General features: G+C 42.5%; 1 protein-coding gene across 2 annotated transcripts; it reads left to right on the top strand.

The window, feature by feature from the left end:
- The first annotated feature begins 76 nt into the window (after positions 1 to 76).
- On the top strand, positions 77 to 26,192 carry LOC129826741 (transcription factor 20-like). Of its 2 annotated transcripts, none has more exons than XM_055887792.1 (6): positions 77 to 632; positions 14,565 to 23,138; positions 23,326 to 23,419; positions 23,606 to 23,655; positions 23,974 to 24,074; positions 24,460 to 26,192. In XM_055887792.1, the coding sequence occupies exons 2-5, from the start codon at positions 15,759 to 15,761 to the stop codon at positions 24,031 to 24,033; spliced, it is 7,584 nt and encodes a 2,527-aa protein (XP_055743767.1). In that variant the 5' UTR covers positions 77 to 632; positions 14,565 to 15,758; the 3' UTR covers positions 24,034 to 24,074; positions 24,460 to 26,192. The 2 variants fall into 2 exon arrangements, with proteins under 2 accessions (XP_055743767.1, XP_055743760.1); XM_055887785.1 differs by having other exon boundaries at positions 23,606 to 23,669.
- Positions 26,193 to 27,862: the final 1,670 nt, after the last annotated feature.

Here is a 27,862-nt window from a genome sequence, read left to right as displayed (position 1 = left end):
TATTTATATATAAATACAAAAATCATTAAGTAGAAAAGATTGGGAAAGCAGGGGAGATGGAGGGATGTGATGAGAAGAGAGGAGGGAGGGGGTGCAGGAATATGAGTGTATGCATTTTCAAGGCGGTCTTTCAGTAGCAAAAAAAACAGTAACAGGAAAACGAATAGGTCTACGGATAGATGCATGCTTTTATACGATGTACGTATCATGGAAATAGGCACTTGAGATTTATAGTTATTAGTTGTACAGTTAGTGCGGTGACACTGGCAATACGCTTAATTTGAGCTCGAGCTAGGTGGTTTCACCTAAACAGTGTGTGAAAGAGGGAAAGGAGAGGGAACAAGAGGGGAGGGGGTGTATGGACCTCACTGGTTACGGGACCTACAGGCACCCCGATTGTGCTCTCATAATTTGTGGAGGTGAGGACAAAAGAAAGGGAAAATTGGAGGAAAGGCCCGGGATTTGATTGTGACGGGGCCCCCGACTCGCCGCCGCTGGTCGGGGTTGTCAAGACGACAAAGGGTGAGGGAAAAGCGGCGGAGCAGTCGACTCAAGACCGGGGTTTCCTGCCAGAGCAGCGGGAGTGTCAAAAAACAACCTTTTACTCTTCGAGGGGCCTTAAGCGTTCCCAGGTAACGTATGCATTGAAAGAGTGTCTCTGTCATGTTTTTCTCAGCATTTAGTGGGGGGGAGATTGTCTGCAGCAGCATCAGCTTTATTCAGTGTTATATATGCTTACCCACCTACCACTGCTGTATTTCTAACATCTGCACCTAATCACCCTCTTTTTGTAAGTTGCTTGCCATCCCGTCCTATTATGATTATTGGACAGACCAGGTAGCTAACATTGCTAGCTAATTGTGTTCGTTGTGCACATCTAATTTATCAGGATAGCTAACGTAGCTAAATTGCAACAAAATAACTCAAACAGAATTTGCAATGACGCAAATGGGGTTTCTATAGGACAGCCTAGCTAGTCCAGCAGCACCCACTAATTGTGATGCATGAAGCTAACGTTAAACGTGCTAGTTACCTAATATTAGCTAGAACTAACGTCAACATGAAACTACTATCTAGATTCTAGGAGCTGCTCGCGCTGCAACTAACGTAGCTAACTAAATAAAATACAGGGTGTGCTCAAATGGCTAGCTGATATTAAACATTTTGCATCCTATTCAATGTTATTCACTAGCCACAGTTTTTTTCTAGCTAGCTAGCTACATCATAATATCTAGCTATGTGCCATGGCATTGGTTTGGTAGAAGACGTGGTTCATCAACCTACTTCTGTCCTGGTCTATAACTCTACAGACAACTTGTTTACAGTGCGTGAGGCCAGTGGTTACGTTTAACACCTGGTGTGACAGCACTGTGGTGTCAATAAAAGCTTCATTGGTCTGTAATCGAATAGGCTGTTTCTTCATAAACTGTCACATTTTATACCATAATGAATTTATTATCACGTCACCATCATCAACATTTTAATTACAGTCAGTAAAACGGAGTAATATTGGTCCAAAAGTATTCAACCCCAAAGAATTAGGCTACTGGATTTAGTAGTCCAAAAGTATTCAACCCCAAAGAATTAGGCTATTGGATTTAGTAGTATACACATTTGGAAAACGAAACTGACCAAATGTGTAACGATATCACTTGTTTCACCTGTCACGATTGAAACCTGCCAATTATCATTCAAATCAAAGATTATTCGTCATGTAAACAGATTTGCAGGTGCAGAGAAATCCAGAAGTGGAGTAATACATAGCAGTAAAAAAACTAAATGCACACAAAATCTAGAAAAACACAAATAAAGAAATTCAGAAATATCAGAAGGAGCTATGTCAGAGAATGGAATATAAATACATATACAGTACCAGTCAAAGTTTGGACACCTACTCATTCAAGGGTTTTTGTTTATTTTTTACTATTTTGTACATTGTAGAATAATAGTGAAGACATCTAAACTATGAAATAACACATGGAATCATGTAGTAACCAAAAAAGTGTTCAACAAATCAAAATATATTTTAGATTCTTCAAAGTAGCCAACCTTTGCCTTGATGTCAGCTTTGCATACTCTTGGCATTCTCTCAACCAGCTTCACCTGGAATGCTTTCCCAACAGTCTTGTAGGAGTTTCCACATATGCTGAGCACTTGTCGGCTGCTTTTCCTTCACTCTGCGGTCCAACTCATCCCAAACCATCTCAATTGGGTTGAGGTCGGGTGATTGTGGAGGCCTGGTCATCTGATGCAGCACTCCATCACTCTCCTTCTTGGTCAATTAACCCTTACACAGCCTGGAGGTGTGTATGGTCATTGTCCTGTTGGAAAACAAATGATAGTCCCACTAAGCACAAACCAGATGGGATGGTTACTTGAACTCTGTGAAGCATTTATTTGGGCCGCAATTTCTGAGACTGGTAACTCTAATGAACTTGTCCTCTGCAGCAGAGGTAACTCTGGGTCTTCCTTTCCTGTGGCGGTCCTCATGAGAGCCAGTTTCATCATAGCGCTTGATGGTTTTTGCGACTGCACTTGAAGAAACTTTCAAAGTTCTTGAAATTTTCTGTATTGACTGACCTTCATGTCTAAAGGTAATGATGGATTGTCGTTTCTTTTTGCTTATTTGAGCTGTTCTTGCCATAATATGGACTTGGTATTTTACCAAATAGGGCTGTCTTCTGTGTACCACCCCTACCTTGTCACAACACAACTGATTGACTCAAATGCTTTAAGAAGAAAAGAAATTCCACAGACTTTTAACAAGGCACACCTGTTAATTGAAATGCATCCCAGGTGACTACCTCATGTAGCTGGTTGAGAGAATGCCAAGAGTGTGCAAAGCTGTCATCAAGGCAAAGGGTGGCTACTTTGAAGAATCTCATATAAAAAAGATTTGGATTTGTTTAACACTTTTTTGGTTACTACATGATTCCATATGTGTTATTTCATGACTCATACTGCACATAAACTCAGCAAAAAAAAGAAACGTCCTCTCACTGTCAGCTCCGTTTATTTTCAGCAAACTTAACATGTGTAAATATTTGTATGAACATAACAAGATGCAACAACTGAGACATTAACTCAACAAGTTCCACAGACATGTGACTAACAGAAATGGAATAATGTGTCCTTGAACAGGGGGGATCAAAATCAAAAGTAACAGTCATTATCTGGTGTGGCTACCAGCTGCATTAGGTACTGCAGTGCATCTTCTCCTCATGGACTGCACCAGATTTGCCAGTTCTTTCTGTGAAATGTTACCCCTCTCTTCCACCAAGGCACTTGCAAGTTCCCAGACATCTCTGGGGGGGGAATGGCCCTAGCCTTCACTCTCCGATCCAACAGGTCCCAGACGTGCTCAATGGGATTGAGATCCGGGCTCTTCGCTGGCCATAGCAGAACACTGACATTCCTGTCTTGTAGGAAATCACTCACAGAACGAGCAGTATGGCTGGTGGCATTGTCATGCTGGAGGGTCATGTCAGAATAAGCCTGCAGGAAGGGTACCACATGAGGGAGGAGGATGTCTTTCCTGTAACGGATAACGTTGAGATTGCCTGCAATGACAACAAGCTCAGTCTAATGATGCTGTGACACACCGCCCCAGACCATGACAGACCCTCCATCTCCAAATCGATCATGCTCCAGAGTACAGGCCTCGGTGTAACGCTCATTCCTTCGACGATAAATGCGAATCCGACCATCACCCCTGGTGAGACAAAACCGTGACTCGTCAGAGAAGAGCACTTTTTTTCAGTCCTGTCTGGTCCAGCGACGGTGGGTTTGTGCTCATAGGCAACGTTGTTGCCGGTGATGTCTGGTGAGGACCTGCCTTCAACAGGCCTACAAGCCCTCAGTCCAGCCTCTCTCAGCCTATTGTGGACAGTCTGAGCACTGATGGAGGAATTGTGCGTTCCTGGTGTAACTCGGGCAGTTGTTGTTGCCATCCTGTACCTGTCCCGCAGGTGTGATGTTCGGATGTACCGATCCTATGCAGGTGTTGTTACACGGGATCTGCCACTGCGAGGACGGCAATTTATTGCCCTGGCCACATCTGCAGTCCTCATGCCTCCTTGCAGCATGCCTAAGGCACATTCACGCAGATGAGCAGGGACCCTGGGCATCTTTCTTTTGGTGTTTTTCAGTGTCAGTAGAAAGGCCTCTTTAGTGTCCTAAATGTTCATAACTGTGACCTTAATTGCCTACCGTCTGTAAGCTGTTAGTGTCTTAACGGCCGTTCCACAGGTGCATGTGCATTTATTTTTTAATTTGTAAAAATGTATTTCACCTTTATTTAACCAGGTAGGCAAGTTGAGAACAAGTTCTCATTTACAACTGCGACCTTGCCAAGATAAAGCAAAGCAGTTCGACACATATAACAACAAAGAGTTACAAATGGAGTAAAACAAACATACAGTAGAAAAATTATTCTATATACAATGTGAGCAAATGAGATGAGCTACGGGAGGTAAAGGCAATAAATAGGCCATGGTGGCGAAGTAAATACAATATAGCAATTAAAACACTGGAATGGTAGATTTGACAGTAGATGAGTGTGCAAAGTAGAAATACTGGGGAGCAAAATAAATAAATAAATACAGTAGGGGAAGAGGTACTTGTTTGGGCTATTTATAGATGGGCTATGTACAGGTGCAGTGATCTGTGAGCTGCTCTGACAGCTGGTGCATAAAGCTAGTGAGAGAGATAAGTGTTTCCAGTTTCAGAGATTTTTGTAGTTCGTTCCAGTCATTGGCAGCAGAGAACTGGAAGGAGAGGCGACCAAAGGAGGAATTGGCTTTGGGGGTGACAAGTGAGATATACCTGCTGGAACACGTGCTACGGGTGGGTGCAGCTATGGTGAGCAGAGATTAGGCGGGACTTTACCTAGCAGGGTCTTGTAGATGACATGGAGCCAGTGGGTTTGGCGACGAGTATGAAGCGAGGGCCAGCCAACGAGAGCGTACAGGTCGCAGTGGTGGGTAGTATATGGGGCTTTGGTGACAAAACAGATGGCACTGTGATAGACTGCATCCAATTTGTTGAGTAGGGTGTTGGAGCCTATTTTGTAAATGACATCGCCAAAGTCGAGGATCGGTAAGATGGTCAGTTTTACGAGGGTATGTTTGGCAGCATGAGTGAAGGATGCTTTGTTGCGAAATTCTAGATTTAACTTTGGATTGGATACGTTTTATGTGAGTCTGGAAGGAGAGTTTACAGTCTAACCAGACACCTAGGTATTTGTAGTTGTCCACATATTCTAAGTCAGAACCGTCCAGAGTAGTGATGCTGGACGGGCGGGCAGGTGCAGGCAGCGATCGGTTGAAGAGCATGCATTTAGTTTTACTTGTATTTAAGAGCAGTTGGAGGCCACGGATGGAGAGTTGTATGGCATTGAAGCTCGTCTGGAGGGTTGTTAACACAGTGTCCAAAGAAGGGCCAGAAGTATACAGAATGGTGTCGTCTGCGTAGAGGTGGATCAGAGACTCACCAGCAGCAAGAGCGACATCATTGATGTATACAGAGAAGAGAGTCGGCCCAAGAATTGAACCCTGTGGCACCCCCATAGAGACTGCCAGAGGCCCGAAAAACAGGCCCTCAGATTTGACACACTGAACTCTGTCGGAGAAGTAGTTGGTGAACCAGGCGAAGCAATCAATTGAAAAACCAAGGCTGTTGAGTCTGCCGATGAGGATGTGGTGATTGACAGAGTCGAAAGCCTTGGCCAGGTCCATGAATACAGCTGCACAGTATTGTTTCTTATCGATGGCGGTTAAGATCATTTAGAACTTTGAGCGTGGCTGAGGTGCACCCATGACCAGCTCTGAATAATAGGGGTAACAATTTCGGCAGATCATTTTCGAAAGAAAGGGTCGAGATTGTCTAGCCCGGCTGATTTGCAGGGGACCAGATTTTGCAGCCCTTTCAGAACATCAGCTGACTGTATTTGGGAGAAGGAGAAATGGGGAAGGCTTGGGCGAGTTGCTGTGGTGGGTGCAGTACTGTTGACCGGGGTAGGGGTGGGCAGGTGGAAAGCATGGCCAGCTGTAGAAAAATGCTTATTGAAATTCTCAATTATAGTGGATTTATCGGTGGTGACAGAGTTTCCTATCCTCAGTGCAGTGGGCAGCTGGGAGGAGGTGCTCTTATTCTCCATGGACTTTGTGTTAACCCCGGTGTCCTGGCTAAATTCCCAATCTGGCCCTCAAACCATCATGGTCACCTAATAATCCCCAGTTTACAATTGGCTCATTCATCCCCCTCCTCTCCCCTGTAACTACTCCCCAGGTCGTTGCTGCAAATGAGAACGTGTTCTCAGTCAACTTACCTGGTAAAATAACAGTAAAATAAAATTACAATGTCCCAGAACTTTTTTGAGTTTGTGTTGCAGGAAGCAAATTTCTGCTTGAAAAAGCTAGCCTTGGCTTTTCCAACTGCCTGTGTATATTGGTTTCTAACTTCCCTAAAAAGTTGCATTTCACGGGGGCTGTTCAATACTAATGCAGAACGCCACAGGATGTTTTTGTGTTGATTAAGGGCAGTCAGGTCTGGAGAGATCTAAGGGCTATATCTGTTCCTGGTTCTACATTTCTTGAATGGGGCATGCTTATTTAAGAGGGTGAGGAAGGCATTTAAAAAAAGAAACCAGGCATCCTCTACTGACGGGATGAGGTCAATATCCTTCCAGGATACCCGGGCCAGGTCATTAATAGTTTATGGTTCATTGAACAAGCATGGGAAACAATAATTGTGTCCTTCAAACTTTGCTTTTGTCAAAGAATCCTCCATTTGCAGCAATTACAGCCTTGCAGACCTTTTGCTGTTCTGTGAAGGGAGTAGTGCACAGCGTTGTACGAGATCTTCAGTTTCTTGGCAATTTCTCGCATGGAATAGCCTTAATTTCTCAGAACAAGAATAGATAGCCGAGTTTCAGAAGAAAGTTCTTTGTTTCTGGCCATTTTGAGCCTGTAATCGATCCCACAAATGCTGATGCTCCAGATACTGAACTAGTCTAAAGAAGGCCAGTTCTATTGCTTCTTTAATCAGCTCCACAGTTTTCAGCTGTGCTAACATAATTGCAAAGGGTTTTCTAATGATCAATTAGCCTTTTAAAATGCTATACTTTGATTAGCTAACACAACGTGCCATTGGAACACAGGAGTGATGGTTGCTGATAATGGGCCTCTGTATGTAGATATTCCATTAAAAAATCTGCCGTTTCCAGCGCATATATATATACACAGTTGAAGTTAGAACATGATATACACCTTAGCCAAATACATTTAAACTCAGTTTTTCACAATTCCTGACATTTTAATCCTAGTAATAATTCCCTGTCAGTTAGGATCACCACTTTATTTTAAGAATGTGAAATGTCAGAATAATAGTAGAGAGAACGATTTATTTCAGCTTTTATTTCAGTCATCACATTCCCAGTGGGTCAGAAGTTTACATACACTCAATTAGTATTTGGTAGCATTGCCTTTAAATTGTTTAACTTGGGTCAAATGTTTCAGGTAGCCTTCCACAAGCTTCCCACAATACATTGGGTGAATTTTGACCCATTCCTCCTGACAGAGCTGGCGTAACTGAGTCAGGTTTGTAGGCCTCCTTGCCCGCACACGCCTTTTCAGTTCTGCCCACACATTTTCTATAGGACTGAGGTCAGGGCTTTGTGATGGCCACTCCAATACCTTGACTTTGTTGTCCTTAAGCCATTTTGCCACAACTTTGGAAGTATGCTTGGGGTCATTGTCCATTTGGAAGACCCATTTGCAACTAACTTTTAACTTCCTGACTGATGTCTTGAGATGTTGCTTCAATATATCCACATAACTTTCTTGCCTCATGATACCATCTATTTTGTGAAGTGCACCAGTCCCTCCTGTAGCAAAGCAACCCCACAACATGATGCTGCCACCCCTGTGCTTCATGGTTGGGATGGTGTTCTTCGGCTTGCATCCCCCTTTTTCCTCCAAACATAACGATGGTCATTATGGCCAAACAGTTCTATTTTTGTTTCTTCAGACCAGAGGACATTTCTCTAAAAAGTACGATCTTTGTCCCCATGTGCAGTTTCAAACCGTAGTCTGGCTTTTTTATTGTGGTTTTGGAGCAGTGGCTTCTTCCTTGCTGAGCGGCCATTCAGGTTATGTCGATATAGAACTCGTTTTACTGTGGATATAGATACTTTTGTACCTGTTTCCTCCAACATCTTTACAAGGTCCTTTGCTGTTGTTCTGGGATTGATTTGCACTTTTCGCACCAAAGTACGTTCATCTCTAGGAGTCAGAACGTGTCTCCTTCCTGAGCGGTATGACGGCTGTGTGGTCCCATGGTATTTATACTTGCATACTATTGTTTGTACAGATGAACATGGTACCTTCAGGTATTTGGAAATTGATCCCAAGGATGAACCAGACTTGTGGAAGTCAACAATAGTTTGAGGTCTTGGCTGATTTCTTTTGATTTTCCCATTATGTCATAGAAAGAGGCATTGAGTTTGAAGGTAGGCCTTAAAATACATCCACAGGTACACCTCCAATTGACTCAAATGTTTTCAATTAGCCTAACAGAAGCTTCTAAAGCCATGACATAATTTTCTGGATTTTTCCAAGCTGTTTAACTTTTTAGGCATAGGGGGCAGCATTTTCACTTTGGATGAATAGCGTGCCCAGAGTGAACTGCCTCCTACTCTGTCCCAGATGCTAATATATGCATATTATTATTACTATTGGATATAAAACACTCTAAAGTTTCTAAAACGGGTTGAATTTTTTTTTTTTTTTTTTTTTTTTTTTTTTTTTTACCTTTATTTAACTAGGCAAGTCAGTTAAGAACAAATTCTTATTTTCAATGACGGCCTAGGAACAGTGGGTTAACTGCCTGTTCAGGGGCAGAACGACAGATTTGTACCTTGTCAACTCGGGGATTTGAACTTGCAACCTTCCGGTTACTAGTCCAACGCTCTAACCACTAGGCTACGCTGCCGCCCCGATGTCTGTGAGTATAACAGAACTCATATGGCAGGCAAAAACCTGAGAAAAAATCCAAACAGGAAGTGAGAATTCTGAGGCTGGTCGATTTTCAACTCATCGCCTATTGAAAGCCCAGTGGGATATGGATCTGTTTGCACTTCCTACGCCTTCCACTAGATGTCAACAGTCTGTAGAACATTGAATGAAGCTTCTACTGTGATGTGGGGCCGGATGGGAGCTGTTTGAGTCAGTGGTCTGGCAGAGTGCCAGGTCCTGGTCACGCGCATTCCACATGATATTGACTTTCGTTCCATTACTTCTATAGACACAAAGGAATTCTCCGGTTGGAACGTTATTGAATATTTATGATAACAACATCCTAAAGATTGATTCTCTACTTAGTTTGACAAGTTTATTCGACCTGTAATATAACTTTTTTAAGTTTTTGTCCAACGTTTGCCTGGATCTGCGCGAGCGTTTGGATATGTGTACTAAACGTGCTAACGAAAGTAGCTACTTGGACATAAATAATGGACATTATCGAACAAAACAACAATTTATTGTGGAACTAGGATTCCTGGGAGTGCATTCTGATGAAGATCATCAAAGGTAAGGGAATATTTATGATGTCATTTCGTATTTCTTTTGACTGCAACATAGCGGAGAAATGTTATTTCTATCTGAGCGCCGTCTCAGATTATTGCATGGTGTGCTTTTTCTGTAAAGTTTTTTTGAAATCTGACACAGCGGTTGCATTAAGAACAAGTGTATCTTTAATTCTATGTAAAACATGTATCTTTCATCAAAGTTTATGATGAGTATTTCTGTTATTTGATGTGGCTCTGCAATTTCTCCGGATATTTGAGGCATTTCTGAACATGGCGCCAATGTAAACTGAGATTTTTTGATATAAATATGCACATTATCGAACAAAACATACATGTATTGTGTAACATGATGTCCTATGAGTGTCATCTGATGAAGATCATCAAAGGTTAATTTTATCTCTATTTCTGCTTTTTGTGACTCCTATCTTTAAAAAAAAAAAAATTTATCCCATTTTTCTCCCCAATTTTCGTGGTATCCAATCGCTAGTAATTACTACCTTGTCTCATCGCTACAACTCCCGTACGGGCTCGGGAGAGACGAAGGTCGAAAGCCATGCGTCCTCCGAAGCACAACCCAACCAGCCGTACTGCTTCTTAACACAGCGCGCCTCCAACCCGGAAGCCAGCCGCACCAATGTGTCGGAGGAAACACCGTGTACCTGGCCCCCTTGGTTGGCAAGCACTGCGCCCGGCCCGCCACAGGAGTCGCTGGAGCGTGATGAGACAAGGATATCCCTACCGGCCAAACCCTCCCTACCCCGGACGACGCTATGCCAATTGTGCGTCGCCCCACGGACCTCCCGGTCGCGGCCAGCTGCGACAGAGCCTGGGCGCGAACCCAGAGACTCTGGTGGCGCAGTTAGCACTGCGATGCAGTGCCCTAGACCACTGCGCCACCCGGGAGGCCCGACTCCTATCTTTTGATGGGAAAATGGCTGTGTGTTTTTTGGACTTGGCGGTGATCTAACATAATCATATGTTGTGTTTTCGCTATAAAACATTTTTTAAATCGAACACAATGGGTAGATTAACAAGATGTTTATCTTTCATTTGCTGTATTGGACTTGTTAATGTGTGAAAGTTACATATTTCTAAAAAATATTTTTGAATTTCCCGCGCTGCCTTTTCAGCGGAATGTTGTCAGGGGTTCCGCTAGCGGAACGTGTGTCCTAGAAAGGTTAATGGCACAGTTAACTTGTGTATGTGAACTTCTGACCCACTGGAATTGTGATACAGTGAAATAATCTGTCTGTAAACAATTGTTAGAAAAATTACTTGTCATGCACAAAGTAGATGCCCTAACTGACTTGCCAAAACTATAGTTTGTTAACAAGACATTTGTGGAGTGGTTGAAAAACAGGTTTTAATGACTCCAACCTAAGTGTTTGTAAACTTCCGACTTCAACTGTGTATATATAATGGTGTGTAAAGACAGTATATGAATAGAAAAGGTGTGTACAGCAGTAGTTATAAGATGAGCCATGACTAGAATACAGTATATACAGATCCTTCAGGAACTATTCATACCCCTTGATTTATTTCACATTTAGTTGTTACTTATTCCACATTTAGTTGTTACAGCCATCTACACACACTTAACATATAATGACAAAGTGAAAACATGTTTTTAGAATTTTTTTCAAATGTATTGAAAATGAAATACATTATTTACATTACGTAAGTATTCACACCCCTGAATCAATACATGTTAGAACCACCTTTGGCAGCGATTACAGCTGTGACTCTTTCTACGTATGTCTCTAAGAGCTTTGCACACCTGGATTGTACAATATTTGCACATTATTCTTTAAAAAATTATTCAAGCTTTGTCAAGTTGGTTGTTGATCATTGCTAGACAACCATTTACAAGTCTTGCCATATATTTTCAAGTCGATTTAAGTCAAAACTGCGACTTGGGCACTCAGGAACATTCAATGTTGTCTTGGTAAGCAACTCCAGTGTATATTTGGCCTTGTGTTTTAGGTTATTGTCCTGCTGAAAGGTGAATTTGTCTCCCAGTGTCTGTTGGAAAGCAGACTGAACCAGGTTTTCTTCTAGGATTTTACCTGTGCGTAGCTCAATTCCATTTATTTTTAGACCCCCAACAAACTCCCTAGTCCTTGCCAATGACAAGCATACCCACAACATGATGCAGCCACCACCACTATGCTTGAAAATATGGAGAGTGGTACTCAGTGATGTGTTGTTTTAGATTTGCCCCGAACATCATTTTGTATTCAGTAAGTAAATTTCTTTGCCACATTTTTTGCGGTTTTACTTTAGTGCCCTACTGCAAATAGGATGCAGGTCTTGGAATATTTGTATTCTTTGCGAGGCATTAGAAAACCTCAGTCTTTGTGGTTAAATCTTTATTTGAAATGTGCTGCTAGACTGAGGGACCTTACAATTATCTGTATGTGTGGGGTACAGAGATGAGGTAGGCATAAAAAAAATCATGTTAATTAAACAGTATTATTGCACATAGTGAGTCCATGCAACTCATAATGTGACTGCACACTTAATTAGGCTTGCCATAACAAAAGGGTTGAATAGTTATTGACTCAAGACATTACAGCTTTTCATTTTTAATTAATTTGTAAAAAATCTCTACAAACAAAATTGCACTTTGACATTATGGGTAATTGTGTGTAGATCAGTAACACAAAATCTAAATTGGATCCATTTTAAATTCAGTCTGTAACACAACAAAATGTGGAAAAAGTCAAAGGGTGTGAATACTTTCTGAAGGCACTGTACATATAAAGTGGGTAAAATAGTATGTTAACATTATTAACGTGACCAGTGTTCAATGACTGTACATAGGGCAGCAGTCTCTAAGTTGCAGGGTAGAGTACCGAGTGGTAGATGGCTATTACAGTGACTAAGGTTCAAGGCCGTGGCTATACAAATTACACTTTTACAAAAGACTGCAGAAGTTGGCTGCAAGCAATTGGTCAATTAAGCACTTTACAGTGTGTCTAAAACAGACAATAGACGTGTCACATCCTCATGAATGATGACCCCATCAAAGCTGCATCACCCCATAATTAGAGTCCCTGTTGATTTAATGCTTTAGAAAGCTGTTAAATACATTTAAGTTGAGCTATACCTACCTGTTTAATTAATTTAGTGGGGTGATAAGAAACCACATGGCTGGTTTACCACAGCTTTATAAGATTATTTGTAATCATGTACAATCCATGTAGGCCTACATGGATTCATTGTGATCTTGACATTATTGTGCCACTGTTTTGACTTCATGCTGCTAGGCCTCTGGGTAAATACATTTGAATTCCATCACTTTTTGTAAGCACCTCTTTTGATTTGAACGAAACCTTTCATACATATTTGCCAATTGTAGAAGTGCTCAGAAAGTGACTTTTTAAACCTGAATGCCAAAACATTCAAGAGATAAATGTGGTCAAAGGTAAATAAAGGTTAAATAAAATGTGATTAAATGTGGTCAAAGTTGACCTATTTTTCTTTCACTGGAAACGATAAATGTTTGAGATTTGATATTTAAAAGCTTACAAACAGGGTTGACAAACTGTTTTATAATTGATTGATTTATCTAATTATCATCTGAGGTTTTGGTGTTGTGCCCACCATCTGTTGAGACACAACATGTTCTTGAATACAGGGTGGGTGTTATGTTTTGGCTGATAAATGTATAAAAAAACAAAAATGTATACTTTCAAATGGTACAACAAACATGGTTGGAGGTCCACACATTAGAGAATGTTGACTTGAAGGGGAATATAAATTGGTTTAAATAACACTGTCAATCCTCCATAGGAAACCTATTGAAATATAGATAACTTAACTGGTCATGTCTATTCTATTAACATTTGACGGTGGGTGGACCGGCGGCCATCTTTGTGGTAGTAATTAGAAGTACTAATTTAAATTTCAATGGTGTACCAGTTAAATTGCAGTAGTTTGAAGGGACAAGTCATTCTATGAGTTACATTTCTAGCATGTTGTGTCTCAACCACACACAACACACAAACTTCAGATGATGTAAAGTAGGGTCTAAGCAACAACAAATAATAATTAATTTAGTTTGTTTTCTACAAGAAATTATACAATATTTTGACAACCCTGTTTGTAAGCTTTTAAAATGATATCAAACTCAACCGTTTATCATTTCCGGTGATAAAGACAAGGATGTCTCATAGGGCCGGGACGATACCAGTATCGCAATATTGCAAAACCAGGGCTGTTTTCCTCAATAAGTTAAATCCACTTTGTTTTTTTCCCTTGCCGTGTTAGTGTTACTAACAACGTGTTAGTATCGCGATACTGGTATCGTCCCTAACCTAATGTCTCTTGGTGTGGTGGGGTATGGAAAATGGGTCAACTTTGAGCATCTCTGTCTCCTGAATGTTTTAGCATTCAGGTCCAAAAAGTCACTTTATGACCACTTATTCCATGGGCAAACATGTATGGAAAGTTTTGTTTAAATTCAAAGGGATGCGGTCAAAAGATTATTTAACTCATATGGATTTACCTTCTACTCTAGTGCCTTTCGTTTTTGTGCAATTCCGTGGATGTTCGAGTTACATGCGTTATCAAGAATTGAACATACACAGCAGTGGCAGTTGACACACACAAGTGCCCTAATACCTGTGTAATTATTTACATGGTAGTTACATGGGCAGGTGGGCCTATAGTGTAATTACAGTATGAAGTTAGACACGTTGACACCTGATTCATTGTATTGCAGATTATATGTGACTATTTCTACAGTAAGACCTACAGTTAGTACAATACTAAAATAGAACATGTGGCATATGTTAAGGAACACAGTGAGAAAGAGTAATGGGTTATGCAATGGTTAACAACAAACCCACTGTACTTACTTTGTCAGCAAAAACCCACACAGCATTTTTGGATGTAATATCCTATGTACAGTATAGACTATGTGGTCGTTGTGGCACACAGACAGTTATTTTTGTTTCTTTTTCTGTTCTTTCAGATTTCCGCAGGGCTCCTGTAAACAAGTGAAGAGAGATGGACTCACATGGATGGAAATACTGGAGAGAAACTGCAAAAGAAAAACAAGAAGAAGCTGATTAAATGGAAACCTTACTTTTGGACATTGGTATGGGAGACGGTCAATTTGAATAATGATTGAAAGAAAAAGAAAATAAGGTAAGACAGAAACATGTTGGAGATATAGAAGAGCACCAAGATAAACACTGGTGAAGAAGAACTAAAGTTGGGGAAACTGGGGACCAAAGACTTTTCTACAATCCAACTACATACGTCAAAAAGTCTAAGGGAATGAGAAAAAATGAGAATTTCAAAAAGTATTAATCTCAACAAGAACACAAATGTCAGTGGATTTTTCCCCCTTTTGGTTTGAGACATTTATTGGATGAAAGCATTGGCTAGCATTTCTAAGGTGTTTCTACACAGGAACTAGCCACATACATGCAAACCTACATAAGGGAAGCATTATTGTTTCACATAGTTCCTGCCAGAAGTGAATCATTTCTGCGATGGCAGTCCAGCATTCTAAAAGGCAGTGACTCAGTTACTCGTGAAAAGTTTTTGCACATGGGACACCATTGAATCCCACTGCAGTTTTATCTTAACTCTGTTTGCCTGTGCTCTTATACAGTGGAAAGGACTTTTGAGGCCTATTATTTCAAGTGCTGTTGTCTCTCTTGATGTTTTCACATTTAGTGCCAAACTGCAACATCTGTATCATATCATTTTAACATTGAAATCGCTACTATATTTAGTACAACAAAACTTTTAACATTGAAATCGCTACTACATTTAGTACAACAAAACTTTTAACATTGAAATCGCTACTACATTTAGTACAACAAAACGGATATTTAGTTGTAATCTGAACTCAGCTCTCCAACTATTACAACTATAATGGAGATACTCTACAACAGCAGATTTCAGAAGTTCTTTAGTTGCATCTAATTGAAAATTACTGGTTATTTTCTGCTCAACCCTCAGTATTTGCTTCATTTTCAATTGCTGCTACAAGTGTGATAACATTTGTGATAAAGTCACTTGTTTCAACTCTGCTGGACTTTGTTGGACTCTCCACCATAATTGAACTGCAAGCCTACAAAGTCATCTGACACAGTAACTGCCATTACGGAACAAAAAATATTCCCTCAAACAATTCATAAAAATCCATCAAAACATGCAGAATTTCCCCAACAGTCCAGTACCTCCAGCTCTTCCTCCTGGATTTACTAGTAGGGGTGGAGGTGGCTCCTCTTACCCACCACAGTCAACAGATCCCCAGATATCCCCAAGGATGACAGATGACTATACTGGGATGCAACAGCAAACACCTCCAAACCCTCAAAGTCACAGTCGACACCTACTCCATCGAGGGCACCACCACCCTGGTCAGGCTGGCCATATGCTTGCTTATGATGCAAGAAACAGAGCTGGGGAATCATCACACGGTAATATTCACAGTGGCAGTAGTAGCAACCCTTACCAAAAGGAAACAATGGATTATTATTTTGCAATGGGTGGAAAGGACAGACATAGAAGAGGAGGTATGGCATATGGGGCAGGTTTTGGGTACTCAAATATGGATGGACATATACCTCAGCAGTACAGACAAGCTGGAACTAGCTCCGGATTGTCCTCCGGGATGATGTCTCCCTATCCTTTAGACTATGGTTCGACGGCCGGCTCAGGTGGTAGTAGCAGTGGCAGCAGTGGTGCTGGAGCATTTTCCCCCTCCCATCAGTACAAAATGGGTCAGAACCCTGCAATGCAGCCAGCATCAGGGCCTCAGATACAGCTCCGACAACATGGACAGAATTACCCCGCCCATCAAGCTCTGCAACATGGACAGCAGCATAGGACTTATCCCATCTCTGGACACAGAATGCCTCCACAGTTCTCACACTACTCCCCACAGGGTAGTGCATCCACAGGGTCATCAGGAATGTACAGCTCCCCACCACAGAGATATCATGATGGGGCCAGCAGTGGTGGTGGATTTGAACCTAAAGTCAACAACTCTTCTAATATGAACTCTAATTCAAACTCAATTTCAAGTTCAGCTACAACAAACAATGTTGGATCACTGGAGAATGTTGCAAAGAGCTACCACTCTTCAAGTTATCCCTCATACTCCCCACAAACTCATCCACTCCACAAACAAGCCACCCTCCAGCACCGCAATTCTCAGCACAATTTAGGAATAGGTTACGACAACTCTCTCAAAATGCAGCATCATGCCCCTCCACCAGGTTCTGTATACTCTAAACATCACCAATCCACCAATCCCGGAATGCCTCAACAACCGTGTCAAGAAATAGCCAAATCGCCAATGCATTCTCAACCCCAACAGGGCCAGATTAGCCAAAACTTCAGCCCTATATCTAACCCCTCTCCAGCTGCCTCTGCAGTGCAGTCTCCCAGTTGTAGCTCCTCACCTTCCCCGTTGATGGGTGTCTCAGAAGGTCATGGAAACCCTTTATGTCCCCCACATGTTCCATCAAATCCCCCTCCCTCAAATCCTCGTAGTTGCCGTGGTCGGTTATTGCAGACTATGCCTCAGTTGAGTCCCACACCCAACTCCAACAGCAGCATCAGTAGTTGTGGCAGTAACAAAGCTACTGGTCTGAATACAAGCGCTGGAGGTGGTCACTTAGTCTCAAACCGAAGCAGAATGGCTGCAGGTACAGGAAAAGGATCACATGAAGAAGGGTCATCCTCGTCTGTCTATTCATCTTCTCCTCTTGACAAACTCATGCAAGATCCTGGCTTGAACAGTCTAAATGCGTTGACATCACAGGTAGCGAATTTACCCAATACAGTGCAACATATGCTTCTCACTGACACATTAATGTCACATAGAAGGGGGAAAGATGGACAAAGTCAAATGCTGCAGGCATTACAAGCCATTCCCTCTACTCAACCAAGGAGTCGAAGTGTCAGTGCTGCCTCAAGCAGTGGGATAGGTGGTGGTGAGGGTGCTAGCTCTGAGGCTGGAGGTGATGATGATTCCTTTCTGGTGTCCGAAAGAGTATCATCAAGGGCCAAAGAGGAACGCAATGAGCAGATTTCTGAGCGGGAAAAATCTAGAATGCGGCAGATGAGTGTCGCAAGCAGTGGATCGGAACCAACTGGCTACTATCCTCCCTCTCAGAGTCAAATGTCCATGGGTTCCAGTAAAAACCAATCCCATACTGGAAAGAGTCATCAGGGTTCACAAGGGAAGATGATGTTAACGGAATCTTCTACAAAACAATCTCTGAATCCATCAGATGTTTCTGAAAGAAAGACAACTGAAACCCGGACACCTTCATTGTCATCTCCCTCCTCTGCTCCTCAATCTGCTGAGCCTGGTCCAAGCGTACATTCTCGCCCTCCTGTTTCCTCTACTCCCTCATGCCCCATTCCCTCTCCTGCTCCTCAGTTCCACCCAAACTGTGTTTCTGAGCCTGGTGCCACTGATGTTAATACTAAAAATGGGCTTAGGAAAACAAGGGAAATTAAATATGAAGGAATTAAAGATGAAAGTGGACGGATGGTTGAAAAAATTGAAAAAGGCACCCATGGAGAGCAGACCCGAGAGGGACACATGCGACAAGATGGGCAGGACAAAGAAAATAAATTGGATCGATCTTCCTTGCGTAACAAAAAGGGTGATGAGAAGGACGGAAAACGATGTAAGACACGAGATTTGGACAACTCCAATCTAGATCAAAATATTGAGGAACAGCCAAATGCTGGTGGAGTGGGTGTTATCGTGTCAACCCGTTGTGAGGTAAATAATCCAGAAAAAGCTACATATGCACAAGACAACTGCATAGAGGAGAAACATTCAGACAGCTTCTTTAGAGAGTCTAGTCGTCATAATGGGGAGGAAGGAATGGATTTGAGTGTATATTCCTCTCATCATGAAGTTCCCCAGAAATCTAACTTTGGGCGGTCTGTCCCTCAAAATCATCCCCCCTCAGGTCCTCAAAAATATGGTTACCAAGAGGCACCACATGGTGCTGCCATGGGTTTGAAGAATAGGGGGAGACCTAGTCCAGGGAGTGTAACTGGATCAAATTCAAGGTATCAAGGCTTCCATCAGCCAAAGTTCAATTATGGGCCTGAACACACCAAGGATGTCGCAGGTACTACAATTGAGGGATCAGTGAGGAGAAGAGAAGGATCGGGAGCAAGAGGACATGATGATAATTCTCAACTCCAGCATCCATTTCCAAGCCTCTTGCAGGAGGTTCTACAGGGTTATCACTTAGACCGGCGCTATGGGCGATCTGAACAGGCACTAACTGCCCATCTCCAGGCTCAAAATATGACTCGGCAACAGTACCAAACCAGGCATCCTTATGGCATGGCTGAAAGTATGAGAACCCAAACTGGAGTTGGAGAGGTCACTTCCCACCCCTCCCGAATGACAAGCCCTGGAAAGCCTCTTCAACCAAATCAGCGCATGGGGCCTGGATCTGATTTTGTACCAGAATCACCTCAACCCTCTTTGAGGTCTGAAGGAGTAGATACTAAGGGATCTCACAGTGCTTCTTCAGAGAAAAATAAAATGGCAACACCACAGCGTCACCCGACCCATATGCCACAGTCTACAGAGTTTTTGTCTGGACCTCCACCAAAACACATCAATTTAGCAGACTACTCATTACCTCACAGGAAACCCCCTTCAGGTCTGCCCAGCTCATCATCAGCTGTACAGGAACTCCTATTGCAGGAAACAGAGACGCTAGCGGGCAGTGTTGGAACCATAGGTCAAATTGAGTCTCAAATGTTGACGTCCTCCCTTTTACCTCCATCTAAAGAGCGCCGCTCTGTCATATGTGATGTTTGTCCCAATCGCCGCAGTACACCAGAAAGGGATGGGAAACGTGAAAGAGAGCGGGGAAAAAGTCCAATTGGTGCCTCTGTAATCCAACTGCCATCAACAAATGATCTAGTGAACAGTAGGGAGATGGGAGATAAAAAAGAGGTTGGAGTGAAGGTAGCATTAAAGGAGACTGCAGAGGCTGTCCATCATAGTGGTCTTACAACCAAGGAAACTGATGTTGAGCATCATAACAAGGCTTTACACCCATCTGTGGTTATGAATTCAGAGCCTCTTAGAAGAGGTAAGATTGATTTGACCACCACCATGCCCTCTCAACATCTGCAGCAAACCTCTCACTATCCCTCTACCACCAACCCTCTGTCTCCACCACCAAGACGTCAGTCATACCCACATGGTGTAGATTTATCTACAGGGCATGCCAGTGGCTTTCCTGGTTCCAGGTTTGGTGATACAAGAGAGGGCAATATGATGCCACGTAACCCCCATTTTCACAATCCCTACCACTCACCCCAAGTTCAATTACAAAACCCACAATCCGCAAACAAATTACAAATGTATACTCACCTCCATGCTCATGACTTGGATGACAGACTTGATTGGGCAGCTACCATTAATAGACCCACCAAGGATATGATGCAGTCCAGTACTTCTCCAGGTAGACATAAACTCAGTCATTCAGAGCAGAGACAAAGAATGCAGTCTCCAACTGACATTTTGCACAATCGCCAACCGTTCGCTAAACAGCAAGTTCCTCATCAGAACACTTACTATGACATGAAAATGTGGGAGTCAACACACTCTGGTAGAGAGAGTGAAGGGATGTTGGAGGGGGACCCTTACCAGAGAAGTCAACAGCCACCTCCTGCTGCTCCTCTTGGGTCTGTTGCCCCCCAATTGGTTCCAACAGCTCCACCAGTCTCCAACATTCTTGAATCACCTGTTTCCCAAGTGGTTACAGAAGAAATCTTTAAATCACTCCATCCTACACCTAATTCCATGAAAACAGTTGGTCACAGTATTGGTGGCAATGTCAATTCCGTGATGCCGCAGAGCCATCGACCAAATAAAACTGGGGGTTTTGGGGACACTAATCCATTAATGTTGAGGAGGAGAGTTCGATCTTTCATTTCCCCTATCCCAGCCAAGAGGCAGCATCAGGATGTATCACAGCAAAGGAGTGCCCCTAGTTCATATCACTCACCTTTGACCTACTCTGAATCCAGCCTCCAAAATGATGATGACTCATCCAGTTCAGATATAACTACACTTGGTTCGCCTAATACTCCTTGTCCCACACCTGGACAAAGCACTTATTCACAATCCTCCTCACCTGTTCAGGGTAAAAAGAGTCTGCCTCCAAGAAAAGGGAGAGGTTTGAAACTGGAGGCTATTGTTCAGAAAATTACACCAAATGTGAAGAAATCTACTAACAGCGGCCATACCGATGTTGACTCAAATGATTTTGCTGGATTTTCTCACACTGAAATGTCACAGTTTACTGACACACAGGACGAAGAGGAATGTTTACCTTATCTAGATGAAAGTCTCTCATTAAGTGACATTATGCCCTACAGAGGGGTTGATGAGACTGGACCGTTACCTCCCACCGCATACCCCTGTGATCCTCACCAGACATCACAAGTTCTTAAACGTGGCACCACAGGAACTGTTACAAGACCTTTGCAGCCAGACTTTGACTTTGGGTTAGGGACTGCAGCATCTAGTACTGGTGATAGAGATAAAGAGATACCCGCTGACTTCACCTTATTAGGGCCCTTACCCCCACCTCCACCACTACCTTGTCCAGTACAGGGCTCCCCCCCACCTTCTTCATCTGCCTTGTCTGATATTCAACATTTCACTAATACTTACCAGCAACTTGAGACTCGAAAAGGTGAACAATCTGCGGCTAACCTTCTGAGACAAAAACTTGAAGAAACTGGGATTGGATTTGATGATTACAGTAGCAGTGACTATTATGGAACCACCCCACCACACCACAGTCAGGCTCAAGGGCACTTACTAAGACAGCCACATCAAACTTCTCCAAGGTCATCTTTGGCAATGACAGGGTCACCACAAGATTCCAAACAATCAGACAATTCTGTACCCAAAGGCTATTTCCCATCAGGCAAGAAGAAGGGAAGGCCTGTTGGAAGTGTGAATAAGCAAAAACGTGCTCAAGCCACCCAGGCCCAGTCACAGAATGCGAGCCCAAGTGCTCTGTCTGGCCCACCCATTCAATCTCCTGCAACTGTTAGTCCACAGGTAGCCCCAAGCCCTAGCACTACAGCCTCTGCCCGATCAGTCACTCCCCCGACTGATCAGAAAATGACTCCTCCTGAGATTCCACCAGTCTTGACCCAAGCAGTAAAAGTGGATGCTGAAAGTGAGGACACTCAGCCAGAGACGGAGGTGAAATCAGTCTGCCAGAAACAAGGGGGGGTGAAAGACGAGAGTGAGGTAGTGGGATCAAGAGGCAGGCAGAGGAGGAGGAGAAGAGGAGTAGCAGCAGCGGCGGCCAAAGATGACCTGGAAGCGGCTACAAGAGCAGGGGAACATTTTGATAACAGCAGAGTTTTTCCTGATAATAGCAAGTGTGCCTTTGCTCCATACATACATGTGGAGAGGAAAGTAGCTGAGATAGGAGCCGTGTGCACAATTGTGAATGGTGAAGAGGAAAAGATGAAGGGAGAGCGTGGAGCAGTTGGAGGGAAAGCAAGCAGTAGTGGTATTGAAGCTCTTTTGACCTCAGCTCTTTTGTCTCAACTGCCTAGGAGAGACGGAGAAATTGAGAGGGTCAAAGAGAAGAGGGAACTGGAGGATGTAGACTCTGCCCTCCAGGCAGGAAAGGTTCTACCTTCATCTGAGTACCTTCTACCAGGCCCTGTGATTACTGAATCCATTCATTCTGGCCGTCTTCTCTGCTGCCTGTGCCAGAAATGGGCCAATTACAAAAACCTTGGGGATCTCTATGGACCTTACTACCCTCCTGAATATGCTACAAGGCTTCCCAAGAATCAACCCCAGATACGACAGAGTCTTGTAACTACTGGGATGAGTAGAAATGTGCAAAATCTAGACACCATTTCAAATGTGTTGACCACCCAGGGCCGTGAACTGCAAGATGTGCCAACTATCAAGTCCTCAACTTATAGTGATTACATGTTCAGTCAAGAGACAAATGCAACTTCCCCTGCCACTGCTGTTGGCACTGCCTCTCCAGCAGGTGGAGGGGAGATGCTTTATCTGCCCAGCAAACTTGCTAAAACCACCACCAACAAGACAACAGTTCTTAAGTGGGACATGCCTCCAGAGTTAAAACCAATTACTGAGCTAAGGAAACAACCTGAACTTCAGAATGAGCCCACTTACAGTCAGCAAAACCAACCATGCCAGCAACAGCAGACAGAAGACACTCAACAAAGGCCGCAACACAGAAAGCTGACGTTGCACCCGAGATTTAAAAGGAGACAGAAATCCAGTGAGAATTCCCCAAGAATGGTGCCATCCAACAGCAAAGCCTCATTGCCATTCCAGCCTCCTCCCCCAACCTTAGACTCCCTTGGACCTTTGGCACAGCTGGCCCAACTTCCTCAGATGCCTATGGACCCAGAGGAGCTGTGGGTGCATGAGGCATGCATGGTCTGGACCAGTGGGGTTTACCTGGTCAATGGAAGACTGTATGGCCTACAGGAGGCACTAGATGGTGCCAGAGACACAGTGAGTAATCTTTTTGTTGTTGTTGATGTCTATACAGTATACAATGTAATGATATTGGTTACTATATATAGGTATTCTTTCAGCTCAATATACCTAAAGCAGTTCTCAGAAGTCCACAGTTTGAAGTTTTTAATCGATTTTTGCACTTTCTTCTGTTATTCTCTATGTTATGTCTGTCTGTGTTCAGGTTTGCTCATATTGTGAAATGGTTGGCTCAACCCTCGGCTGTTACAGCAAAGGCTGCACACTGAGATATCACTACCCGTGTGCCATGGATGCAGGTAAGAGCAGCAAAGCATTTCCTTTAATACCGAATGTTATATCTCATTACTCATATGCTGTGCCCTAAACCTTACCTCCCGCTGCCTACTGTAACTATAACAATAGTACCCAATTATATTGAGTGTTATAATTTTCTGAGTTGATGGTTATGTCATTTGTATCACTTTTCCTTCACACCTCCTCAGACTGCTCTCTGAATGAAGATAACTTTTCACTACGATGTCCGAAGCACAAGGTAAAAAGGGAGAGGTTGGTTATTATATAATTCCTAGGGAAACCAAATATTTGTGACTCTTCATTGTGTTAATATATTTAAAATTCCTTTATCTCATGTGCCACTTTAGTTATTAGAAACTAAATTCTGCCACTTTAGTTATTAAGAAACTAAATTCTGCCACTTTAGTTAAGAAACTAAATTCTGCCACTAGTTAAGAAACTAAATTCTGCCACTTTAGTTATTAAGAAACTAAATTCTGCCACTATAGTTAAGAAACTAATTACCACTTGAATTACCTTCCTCTCCTTTGCACCTCCCCCCTCTTATATTCTGCAGTTTCCCCAGAGCAGCCAGCCAGCTAAATCTGTGTACCCTGAGCAGTCTGAGAGAGGCTGAGAGAGACACTGAGTAGGAAGAGACGCAGGAGTATAGGATCGGTAAGTTTTTAAAAGGCAGCGGTGCGACCGTGCGAGAGGGCACCAAAATGAATGTTACAACTCTGAAGGATTTGAAAAGACGAATATTTGTTTGGTATTAGACTAAGCACCCTGTTCTATTTGTTTGTGTTCATATCCCCCCAAACTATCCTCAAATTGTTAAACCAAAAAAAGTGTCTGTCAAAGATGAAGCCAAGTATTTATTAGCCCAGGGCTGCTTATTATTTTTGTTTATACCATAAGCTTCAAGGTAACATAAAGTAAAAAAATGTTTTTTAAAGTATTCTGCTCATCATAGATTTGGAAATGCCAACTGTATCCACCACACACAGGGTTGTGTAATCCCTGGTGTCAATACACACTTGCTTTTTGTATCCTTTCCTAGGTATGCTTAGACGATGAGGATTGTCAGAGAAACAAACAGCCCTAAACAGGATGGGACGTGCATCTTTTGACGGGTGGACTATGATGCCGGAGAAAAAAGAGGATTTTAACATTTCTGAACAGGAATTAACTTTAAAACATTTAAGAAAAAGAAAAACTCCTTCCTTTAAAAAGAAAAACAGATCAAAGCAACGTTGAGGAAGACTAAAAAGGAAGACCAAGGTGGGACAGAACGAGACATTGCGAGTGACGGAACAGAAAGGAACTTCCTCTTAAAAGAAACAAATAGCCTCTCTAGGCTAACTTTGCATTTCTGGAAATACCCTCAAACTCTTCTTTCCATCATGGCTTTAGTCATTTTATCTATCATGTTTTTTTGTCCAAATGTTATGAATCAGAGTATTGGGAACTACCCACCCAGAGAACTGTAAGAGAGCGTTTGGGTTGAAAAGTTGACATTATAGTTGGAAAGAAAGGAGAGGCAATGTATCTACTTCATGTAGTATTTTATCATAACCTTCATAATCATTATTTTAGTTATTATTTTGTATCTGCATCAGTATTTACTGAAATGGATGTATCTCCATTTATATTTTGTCAACATTTATCAAACATCGGATATTTTATCATTCCTGGAGAGGGAGGTGCCAGAATGACATAATTTGGAATGTCAAGGCCGAGTTGCCACAAAGACATTGTTGCCTTGGAGAATGGACATTTGTTGCCTTTCAAAGTGCGTATGTATAAGAGTGAATGTGTGTGAAAATGTGGATTTGAGTGTCCATTTTTGGTCCTTTGAAAAGTGTTCTTATTTTTCATCCTTGGGGTTTTTACGGTACAGATAGTAGTCATGAAAATTGAATGGACATGATCTTATTTTTCAAACAAAATATTCATAATGTGCTGAGAGAACAATTGAACCCTGACAGGAGGAGATCACAATATTGACTAATGCATGCCTGCCATCTTTGACCATGTTGATTGGGAGAAGACGTCACTTGACAGGTAAACCAAGTGTTGACGTTGTGGTGGACCTTGTTCAGTATATGTGTGGGGTTTTATGTGAAAAGATCGAATTTTGTCAGCCAAATGTGACTAACGAGCATTACCAAAACCTTTTGGAATCTAGAGGGTTTTTGGAATGACTGGCACTGGGAGTACCCACCTTTACTGTGGATCGAGGAGTCAGTTTATCCTGAGTACTTTAATAGGTTCATTTCTCAATGAAACTTAAGATATGGATCAAGATATGCTAAATGCATTTAAAAGAAGCGTTGCCATAAACTAAACAAGTGAGTCGTACGTGGTGTTGTCTATCATTTTTTATTATTGTACTTGTAAAAAAAATGTTGAACTGAAAGAAAACAAGTATGATATTGAAAACATGCTGTATTAGAAACCTGTCAATATGTATATGAACTATGAATACACTTACTAAATGCTTCAAAGAATGCTATCCTTTTGAATATTTCACATTGTACTGTTGTCCTTTTAAGCCATTCATTTTTTAATTCATACTTAATTTGTTTTTATTGGAGAGGAAGATCCTTTCTGGGTTCTCTCAGCCCAATAGACTCTCCTTTCATTCTGTCATTCCTTTTCTTCTCAGTCCCTTTCTCTCACACGCACACACTCTTCTCACTCCTGCTGTGTCTTAAATTGTGTACCGCTGACAGTGAGCCTCAGGTTCACTGTATATTCAAGTGAGTATTAAATCTGGCCCTACATATCAGACCCAAGTGTGAGTGATGCGTTCAGTCACAAATGTCATTCACAAACCAAATGTCAGAAATGTGCTGAGAACTGTGCACTGCAGCTACATTTTGGTTGAAGCATGGTCACCATATTGTCTTAGTGCTAACACCTTTTTGAGTTATGAGTGTCTGTCCCTCTGCATGTCTCCTTGAAGTTCAGTAGGGATGCTAGTATGTGTTTTGACATCATGGTGTTTTGAGTACTGTACTGTATGTTTCATCATGGATGTGTGTTGTGTAATTGTGTTTTTTCCTTAATGTCGATGAAGAGCTCCTTCTTGTGGTTGGAGCCAGCTCACCACTTTCCTAAAAACCCCAAGGGCTCGATTCAATCCGTTACGCTGAAGATCCGCACTACAGCATGATTGAAATTTGAAAGCAAAGTTCCTGTGTTCACGGAGACTGCATATGTCAGCTCAGACGGAAATTACCTTTTTTAAATGCCCAATGCAGCCAGAAATGTTACATAAGCACATAAAGCTTGTTTGGCACAACATGTTTACGGGGCTCCCGAGTGGTGCAGCAGTCTAAGGCACTGCATCTCAGTGCTAGAGGTGGCACTACAGACCCTGGTTCGATTTCAGGCTGTATCACAAACGGCCGTGATTGGGAGTCTCATCGGGCGGCGCGCAATTGGCCCAGCGTTGTCATGGATAGGATTTGGCCGGGGTAGGCCGTCATTGTAAATAAGAATTTGTTCTTAACAGTATTTCCTAGTTAAATAAAGATATATATATATATATAATTTAAATATATCCCTGTTAGCATTTTCTCTTTTGCCAAGATATTTAACAGCATGATCATTACATAGGTGCACCTTGTGCTGGGGGCAAAAGGCCACTCTAAAATGTGCAGTTTTATCATACAACACATTGCCAGAGATGTCTTAGGGGAGCGTGCAATTAGAATGCTGACTGCAGGAATGTCCACCAGAGCTGTTGCCATACAATTTTGTGTTCATTTCTATACCATAAGACGCCTCCAACGTCGTTTTAAAGAATTTGGCAGTACGTCCAACCAGCCTCACAACCACAGACCACGTGTAACCACACCAGCCCAGGACCTCCACATCTGGCTTCACCTGTGGGATCGCCTGAGACCAGCCACCAATACAGCTGATGAAAATAGTTTCTGCCCAAATTGTCAGAAACCGTCTCAGGGAAGCTCATCTGCGTACTCGTCATTCTCACCAGGGTCTTGACTGTAGTTCTGCATCGTAACTGACTTCAGTGGGCAAATTCTCACCTTCGATGGCCATTGGCATGCTAAAGAAGTGTGCTCTTCATGAATGAATCCCGGTTTAAACTCTATCGTGCAGACGGCGTGTATGGTGTTGTGTGGGCGAGCGGTTTGCTGATGTCAACGTTGTGAACAGAGTGATCCATGGTGGCGGTGGGGTTATGGTATGGGAAGGCATAAGCTACGGACAATGAACACAATTGCCTTTTATCGATGGCAATTTGAATGCACAGAGATACCGTGATGAGATCCTGAGGTCCATTGTCGTGCCATTCATCCACCACCATCACCTCATGTTTCAGCATTATAGTGCACGGCCCCATGTCACAAGGATCTGTACGCAATTCCTGGAAGCTGAAAATGTCCCAGTTCTTCGATGGCCTGCATACTCACCAGAAATGTCTCCCATTG

This window comes from Salvelinus fontinalis, chromosome 2 (assembly GCF_029448725.1).
Source record: "Salvelinus fontinalis isolate EN_2023a chromosome 2, ASM2944872v1, whole genome shotgun sequence".
In the NCBI taxonomy this organism is placed as follows: domain Eukaryota; kingdom Metazoa; phylum Chordata; class Actinopteri; order Salmoniformes; family Salmonidae; genus Salvelinus; species Salvelinus fontinalis.
The sequence above is the reverse complement of the archived record's forward strand: the minus strand, read 5'-3'. Positions and strand labels throughout refer to the sequence as shown.

Coding starts and splice junctions, on each gene's coding strand:
- LOC129826741 (XM_055887785.1), top strand. CDS start 15,759: ATGCAGAATTTCCCCAACAGTCCAGTACCTCCAGCTCTTCCTCCTGGA. Junction 23,420..23,605: donor CCCGTGTGCCATGGATGCAG/GTAAGAGCAGCA, acceptor ACACCTCCTCAG/ACTGCTCTCTGAATGAAGAT. Junction 23,670..23,973: donor CACAAGGTAAAAAGGGAGAG/GTTGGTTATTAT, acceptor TATATTCTGCAG/TTTCCCCAGAGCAGCCAGCC.